The 8,339-nt window shown below is 40.1% G+C and overlaps 1 protein-coding gene across 1 annotated transcript in view; it reads right to left on the bottom strand.

Annotated features, from left to right (window-relative positions):
• Window positions 1–604: 604 nt before the first annotated feature.
• The window catches only part of si:ch211-204d2.4 (uncharacterized protein LOC100003662 homolog), a 12,775-nt gene continuing 5,040 nt past the window's right edge, over window positions 605–8,339 (bottom strand). Inside the window, exons 5-12 of the mRNA XM_035658997.1 lie at window positions 8,163–8,260; window positions 6,211–6,342; window positions 5,907–5,996; window positions 5,747–5,815; window positions 5,571–5,641; window positions 4,182–4,245; window positions 2,432–2,509; window positions 605–2,305 (exon numbers count right to left, since the gene is read on the bottom strand). Of these exons, the coding sequence (XP_035514890.1) occupies window positions 1,868–2,305; window positions 2,432–2,509; window positions 4,182–4,245; window positions 5,571–5,641; window positions 5,747–5,815; window positions 5,907–5,996; window positions 6,211–6,342; window positions 8,163–8,260 (1,040 nt within the window). The 3' untranslated portion in view covers window positions 605–1,867. The remainder of the gene's footprint in view (window positions 2,306–2,431; window positions 2,510–4,181; window positions 4,246–5,570; window positions 5,642–5,746; window positions 5,816–5,906; window positions 5,997–6,210; window positions 6,343–8,162; window positions 8,261–8,339) is intronic.

Here is an 8,339-nt window from a genome sequence, read left to right as displayed (position 1 = left end):
CACAGCCTCTAGGCACTAGATTGGCATGTGCATGCTTGTGTCTGTGTCTACATGTCGTACACGTGTTTAAGGTGACAGTGTTAAAGGTCAAATATGTTGGTCCTGACCATCTGCATGCCTGGAAGTTGGATATATTTGCACTTAGGAGAGAAAACACAGATAAAACTTTAAAAGTCAAAAGGACCAGTATGTAGGATTTAGTGGCATCTAGTGGTGAAGTTGCAGACTGTAACTAAGTGAACTGCAGTCCTGTATTTGACAACCTGGGAATGAGAAAAGGCCTCTGTGCAATGCAACCCATGGTGTCTCCCCAACCCAGCTCATTCTAAGGTAACAAAAACCCCAAACAATTCTATTTTTCAGGTGATTACACACAAATTAAAACATAATATATATGATATTCCATTTCTGCCAATAGATCCTCCTAAATGTTACACTCTGGACCTTTAATGTCAACCTCTGATTACAAAAGATAATTTAGAAAACTTGTCAGAGTTGGTTTGTGCTATCTTTGGTGTAAAATGTAGATGTAGATCACCCCACCGACCACTAGATGGCGGAGTGTGGAAAGACAAACTGAAACAAACTGATCAAAAACAACCCACACAAGACAAATAAAAAGCAGCATTTAATGTACAAAAAGAAAATTAACATTATACGCAGGCAGACGAGTGCACACAGCTTCAGAAAACGGAAATAGGCGTGAACATGGTACCACATCAATGAAATCTTGAGGTGAACCTGAGAAGGGCTGAGACTACTGGTGTAACACAAAGTATCAGAGGCATCATCTCAGAGGAAGCTGTAATATCTGCGACAAAAAACGTAAAGTAAAAATAGGAAAAGCAAAGTGCCGAATTACAATTAAATTACCAGAAGTAGTGGCACATTTTCCCCACATTATGCTGCAATAAGAAACTCACATTTACAAAATTGTCAACCAGCTGATTAGCTGTACTTTGATGGTGGCAGTACATTCTACTAACAAGTACCATCTAAACACTGCTGTATTATTTTGGTACCCTTTTATTAAAGGAGTCACAGTTTACTGACAGTTCATCCTTAAGCCAAGTATAAAAAGAGCTCTTGTTTGAAACAGTGCGAACATATAAAGCTTCTGCTGACTCCATCTCATCTGTCTGCACCGGCTACAACAACAGAGGAGTCCTCAGTCAGTTGGCATGTAAGTGCATGTACCGGTTCCTTTTTTTATGAGACCAACAGGATACTTTCCCCCAGACACTCAATTAGTTGTTAGTAATAAAATGTTTGTTAATTATTAAATGACGGTAAGTTGATGTGAGGTTGTCACATAATGTGTGTCTCAGGAATAAAGAGGGGGAAAACACTGCAGGGCTCAAAAGAAACTAAAAAGACACTTTAAAGTATTTAGTGAAAATAAGCTTGAATATAAACATTATGGATATTAATGTGTTAAAATGCCTTTAAACACTTGTTTGTGAATACTTCTAGCAGGGGTGAAAACTGGTTTTTGATGACAGTTACATCTCCGATGGGAGCCAAGTGCAACAGATTGAAAGCATGTGCCATAATTTGTCTACATGGACAATTAATAACAAGATTATTCAAGTTTTCAGAGGAAGTTGCACTAAAAACACTCCATCATACTCTTTCACAGTCCTGTGAACAACAAACATTGCACCCCTTGGTCCCCCTCCAGCTGGACAGCATCCTTCGTTTGCAAAAACAAGACCAACTGGGGGCCCCAATCTCGTGTCGTGGCGTTGAGGCAGATGGTCACAGTGTCACTTCATTAGCAGGGAATACTATTATTACCAGTCACATTAATTTTAAAGCAGGTACCAACACTTAAGTCCACACAGGAGTCTGGACAGACTTCATTGAACTAGACGTCTGTGGTGCGGATGCTGTCATCGTCCAGGCTGAAGGGGTAGTTGCAGCCGCTGTGAGGCTGAGGCTGCGAGCGGTGCCTCCGGCGTCCGCAAGCCACGTCTCCTGATGCTGTGACGATGCCCAGTCCGCTGCTTTGAGGCAAGCTGGGGCAGGGGTTTGGGTTGGAGAGGGAGTTGGAGGAGGAGGAAGTGGAGGAGGAGGTGGAGGAAGAGGAGAGAGAAGGCAGGGTGGGCACGGAGCTGAAAGCACAGTCTTCATCATCCGCATCCAGGATGGAGGGCTCGCACGGTGGGACGGGAACCCAGGGCTGCCAGCCCGGAGCCACGGAGCAGGACTTGACCAGCGGAGGTCTGCGCTCATCGCTCTGCTGACCTCGAGACGCTGAGGAGGCAATGTGACTTCGATAGAGAGAGGCTGTGCGCGGAAAACCCTGCAATGAGAGAGACAAAACATCATCAGTGTTTATCATATCATAGTTTCAACTTCATCATGAACATAAAGAGAGAACTGTACAATATTTAGTTTTTTGTGTCAATGGGAGAGACAACAGTGTTACCTTAGGGGGACCTCTGAAGTCCTGGATCTTCATCTCAATGTCCCTGATCCAGCCATGCATCTCCTCTGGAGAGTCTGTCTATAGAGCAACATCACGAGAAGATAAAGCCTTGCAGAGCTGTTGTGCAGTGGTGTGTCCTTTTGTGTTGTATCATATTTTCTAATAGCTGCTAATCAGGTGATATTCTAGATTTTTCTTACTGTCAACAAATGTCAAGACCAAAACCAACAACTGATTGATCCAACTAACAAGTACTGTCTGTGCAGCCATAGGCCTGATGTAATTCATTGCTGTGAGCCATAAAAACCCTCAAAAACAATTAAAACATATGAATGAGACTGATCACTGCACCAGTTGACACCTTCATTAAAATGAACATGGGCACTGTATGTTTGTTTTCAGTAAATCCCACATACACTGACCTGCCATACATACTTAATATTAACAAATTTGTATTAATCCGCTGCTGAAAATAGTCCACAACAAATTTACTCTTGTTCAAGTAATATTCTAACTATGTGATGTGCTCCTCCTGTGTGTGTTCATGTGTGTTGGGGGAGTGGATTTGGGGGGAGACCTCAAGGGAGGAGGTGTAGGATTTTGTCAGTTGGACACAGGGGCGGATGTAGAGAGATATTCATGTGGTGGCAAGGGTGTGGCAGAAATATATGCTAATTTAATTGCAAATATGAGATATTTGTATAGATATTTTAACAGAAAACACAAACTAGGGTGGCTATGCATTTTTTAACTGCCCCTGATTGGATACTTTCAAAATCTAGCCGTCTCTTGATAGTTTGTCCAACCCTAGCTTCAGGTATCCAAAGAGATCCTTTTTTATTAAAGTCACACGAAAACAAAAAATTCACTGGTTCTCTCTCTTACAAGTGAACATTTACCAGCTTTACGACCTTCTATGATATTAAACTAATTATCTTTGGGGTTTTTACTGTTGGTTGGACACAAAAAGCAACTTTTACTTTTATAAATGGTCATGGTTATTTTGTTTATTAGACAATCTGAGAAAATAGGGAAGAAGATACTTGACAGATTATTCAATAAAGAAAATCAAAATCTTCAAATCAGCAGATACTATCGCTATTGAGTTTTTTAAACTCTCAAATATCAATAACGAGCGATACATTGAATTTGTAAATCCAGGTTTAATTTTAGTTTAAATGATTTTTCACTGTGGTGTCGGCCCTTTTGCTATAATAATGGCTTTGATCTGTTTTTGTTTATGTGTTGTTTGTTTCAATTTTTCTGCCATGCTTCCTTCCTTTTTTTTTTTCCTCACAAAGACAAAAATAAAAGCGCTCGTGCTTGCAATCTCTCTCACTCTCTCTCTCTCTCTCCAAGCACTTCCCATCTGATCTGATCTGACCCCCACTGTCTCAGTCAGCTGTTCTCCCAGGGGGGTGGCGGGCAGGATGTTATTGTTGTTATGGTAACAGATGGCTGTGCCCGTTTCACAAAAACAAACTTTTCATGCTCCCAAAAAAGAAATCCCGTGCCACACATCAGCAGTGGAGCATTTAGAGAAAACAACTCAAAACAACAGGTCAGACACACCTGGGATTATAGAGAGCCTCTCTATAAAAATAACTTGTATGTTATCAGTGTTCTCACACTGTTGAGCTCAGCTATCTAAAAAACAGGGGAGTCCCATTATCAAAGCTGCATCACATCACATCAGACTTTATAACTGATCATTCTGATTGGTTAATACAACAGGAAGACGGGATTGTACCTGAATGTAGAATGTTCGGGAGCTGGTGATGATCTCAAACAGGTTGTCTCTCAGCAGGAGATCTCTGATGGACACACACAGGAAAATGATCATACTGAATTACACAGTGGCTAAAGACAGAGGTAGACATAACAGTGTAACGCAAATCTGTATCCCTTTCTTATTTTACTAAAATATCTGTATTCATATCTGGATTTGGATTTGTACAAGAAGATTATTTATACTCTTTATATGTGTGTGTACAAAATAAGCTGTGTAACGGTCAATGGAAATAGATTAAGATGTTTAAACTGTGAGAAAATAGTCAAATTTTTTGTGTGATTTCTCTTTAAAAAAAGTTGTGTATATGAGGAAGAGGAGGCTAAGGTAAAACATGTATTTTTTTCCTGTTTTTTAAGCTGTAAACTAAATTATATGAGTGTGTCTGGATGAAACATACATTTTGGTGCTACTGATTATACACTTATCTAATTTATGATAATTTGTATTTCCTGGGTCGAAAATGGCTTAACCTTTGGACTACCTTATGTCAATACATTTATATAACAAACAGTTTTAACACTGCATCCCCCACACTTTGAGAGGGAGTGAAACTGCTGCGCTCATTTTCAAATGTATATTGATCGAGACGCATCATTCACAGGATTTTATGCTCAATACTCAATTTTTTTGTTTGACAGCAGCTCATCATGGCTGGTTAGTTCTGACTGCTAGCTCACCGGTCCTGCTACACTGCTGTGGTCAGTCTGTCAATCACTGCGGTCTGTGACGACACCACGCCCCCTAGAGTCACTGTGCTTTACAGTTCTTTTAATTTGCTAAGAGGGAGGGAGCTAGCAGAATTGAGGGGTGTAGTCACATCTTGATGTAAAGTTGGTGTGAAGCGTCTATGATAAAAAGTGACAACGCTAAAAATAATTTGCCATAATAGTTCATTGTGATTCTGCATGCAATAGAAGAAAGTCCAGATGAAAATAAAGTTAATTTTAAGTGAAAGCAGACATATTTAGAAAAATCTGAAAGCCTCTTTGCTATTTTTCATGCACTTTTGAGACAGTCCCTAACTTCAGCATATAAGTTTCCATCTACTGTCATCTACTAAGTGCACAGTGCCAGGCTTTAATATAGATCATAGATCTACAGACCATGAGGTTAATCTGTGCAACATCTGTCAAGCTTTATCTATCCTGCATTGAAAAATTAATGTGAAAGGAAATTGAGGATAAACTTCCCTGAATGTCTGAATATCAACCATTCTTTGTTCATTCGCTGCAAAAATGTGGATGCTGTTTGTATCTGTTCAAAGTGTTATATGCTCATAACCAAACATTCATATTATTTACATCAGCAGTGAAAAGATACCGGAATAGTGCTTCACATTTTACTCACCCCGACTTGACGAGACATTCATGGACCTTCTGAATGTCCCTCAATGGAATAGTTCGAAGAGGGTCCTTATCCTGCGACATGCGTAGGCACAATTCAGACATGGACAGACAAAGAGTCACACAGTCCCACACAAACATCAACATGTGAGAGGAAATACAAAAAGTCTGGCTCCTCACCATGTCCGATTTGTAGTAACTGACTGCATTGTCATCCAGGGTGAAAAACCTCCTTTTCCAGCTCTTCCTCTGAAACACACACACACCACATTTGAGTTTCCACATGCAGCTCTTTTACTCAAACACAGAGTTAATCAGTTATAAGTAGATGGGTACTCACCACATTTCCCTGTTTGACACAGTAACCGCACCTCAGTACGCCTGGCCTATTGCCCTTCCTCTCTCTCCCGTCTGCCTCTTCGCTCTCATTCTGAAACATTTCATCGTCATTACCATTATCATATAACCGCCATCTTCAGAACATATCAGACCACAGAGTGGTTTTCAGAATCAGAGGGCAAGCTGCACAAAATCAATGTGACAGATAAAAACCATGCTTATTGACGCAAATCCTGGCCTAAACCATGATCAGTGTCACCTTCAACATCGTCATAGTAACCATGTTTCAGCTTCCCCTTTATTACCTGGATGGGAGTGTGCACGACAACGCCACCAATGATCTCAGCCTTGTATGCCTGTTGGCGCTTCCCTCCCTGAGTGTCACTGATTACTGCGGTCACGTCGGACCTTGGAGGTGCGGGACCAGACTTAGGAACCTGTCAGCACACAAACAGGTAAGAAACATTACCTGGGGTTAGAGGTTTAATTCACACCGTGAGTGTCTTTCCAACAAGGAAAATAAGCATTCTATGATTTTCTTTATAGTAAGGATGTACAAGTAAATAGCTTTTTTCTATTTAATGTATCATATGTCATGTTTGGTTGTAATTTTACTGTATTTGTATAATAGAGGAAGTTGTAATTGTTTTATTAACAGTATATTGTAAAGTGTAAACATTGTACTTAAGGAAGAGTAGTTCTTAGTCATAGTAAATACTAATGTGCTTCCAAATAAACTATGAACGGTTAACTAAAAAAAACAGCTGATGAGCACAGTATTGATGAGCACAGCTGTGCTGATGAGCACAGTATTGATGAGCACAGCTGTGCTGATGAGCACAGTATCACGTATCAACGGTTGTAAGCTAGATCATGAGTTAGCATGAGTCACTTGGTAAATCACTGAGAAATGCTAACAAAGCTTAAAGGTGTGTGTGTAGAATTTAGTGGCATGTAGCAGCTAAGTTGCAGATTACAATTCCCTCACTTCACCCTCCCTTTCCAAGCACAAAAGAGAAACTACATTGGCCACGAAACACACAAAAAACGTGAATGGGACCTTTAGAGACAGTTATTTTCAGGTGATTATACAGTAATGGAAAAGTGGTTAATACATATTATATTTAATTTCTACAACAACAAACTAAAATAACTTGTGCACCTTAGACATAAGCTGTACACAAACAAATTAAGTCCACTGTCCAATGCACTTCTTTAGTTGTTCTTTATTTAGCCGTTGGCAAGCATGCTAAGAAGGAATGAGGAAATCATTGCTACTGCCATCTCTCATCTTGCTCTGATAAAATATGTACATCTGTTTAATTAGTATACTACTGTTCATTAGCAAAGAATAAGTAATAATTAGTTCATCCATAACTGTCTATACTGTAGATTGGCAGATTAACCCCTTGGTTGGGTACCACAACTCTAAATATATAAACCTTTGTTTCATGTCAGGCAACTCACTCACTCTCTGCCTTCTCCATATTTCCTGTTTATAAAAAGAAAATATAGCAAATAAATGTTCCCAAAGTGTAAGTTTAATATATAAACTCACTAATGTGTCTTAAGAAGACAAAATAATAATAGAAATATCACCATCTATTGTAAACATCAATGTAAAATTCATTCAGTCAGTGCTTTATTTTTATTCCTGCATTTACATCAGGTCCATTCTGCTTTAGGAAGTAATTTTTACACAAGCTTTCATTGAGGCCTAGCAAACTCAGAAAAGGCGCCAGAGAAGCCCTCCTAGTGAAGGGGAAGTGAAAGAGAGAGTGAGCAGCGCTGCTTCCTGTGTCAGTGTGCAGGTGAGAGAAAAAGAGAAACACACTTCTGTCATCTGTCGTCGTGAGACATCTGGATGTCGCCACTCAACAAAGCCCCGGTCATCTCGCTGAACACACACAAATATTATGCAAATGTGCAAACTGAATGCGTATGTTAACGTGAGTGGCATGTTAACTTAAAACACTCACAATGGTGTTTTGACACCTCGACCACAGTGACGTGTGTCTTATCATATTCAAGCACATTCACAATTTCCTCATTCACCAAGTGTGTGAGAGGGTACTTGTGGGCTGTCACATCGCGTCCGCCCGGACAAAACTGGTTTTACACCACGGCAAACTGCAACTTCCTGCGTTCTGGAAACCAATCCCTTATTAACAACTGCTAATTCAGCCTTTTTCTAACCACACATTAAACAAAGATATCTGGTTTTAAGATCATGTGTGTGCAGGTGTGATGCACTCACAGTGATCTTGCTGGCCTTGTTGAGAGCAGCCACCCAGCCCCTCATGTCAGTCACATCGTTGGCTTGGAGGAAGTACCGCCGGGAAACTGCGTTGATGACTGCAAAAATAGACATGAAGGTCCACAATAAATTCAATTCAATTCAATTCAATTTTATTTGTATAGTGGCAATTCATAA

This window comes from Morone saxatilis, unplaced genomic scaffold, assembly GCF_004916995.1.
Source record: "Morone saxatilis isolate NCDOM2014 unplaced genomic scaffold, NCSU_SB_2.0 Contig16, whole genome shotgun sequence".
Lineage (NCBI taxonomy): Eukaryota > Metazoa > Chordata > Actinopteri > Moronidae > Morone > Morone saxatilis.
Note: the sequence above shows the minus strand (reverse complement) of the source record. Positions and strands in the feature narration are given on the sequence as shown.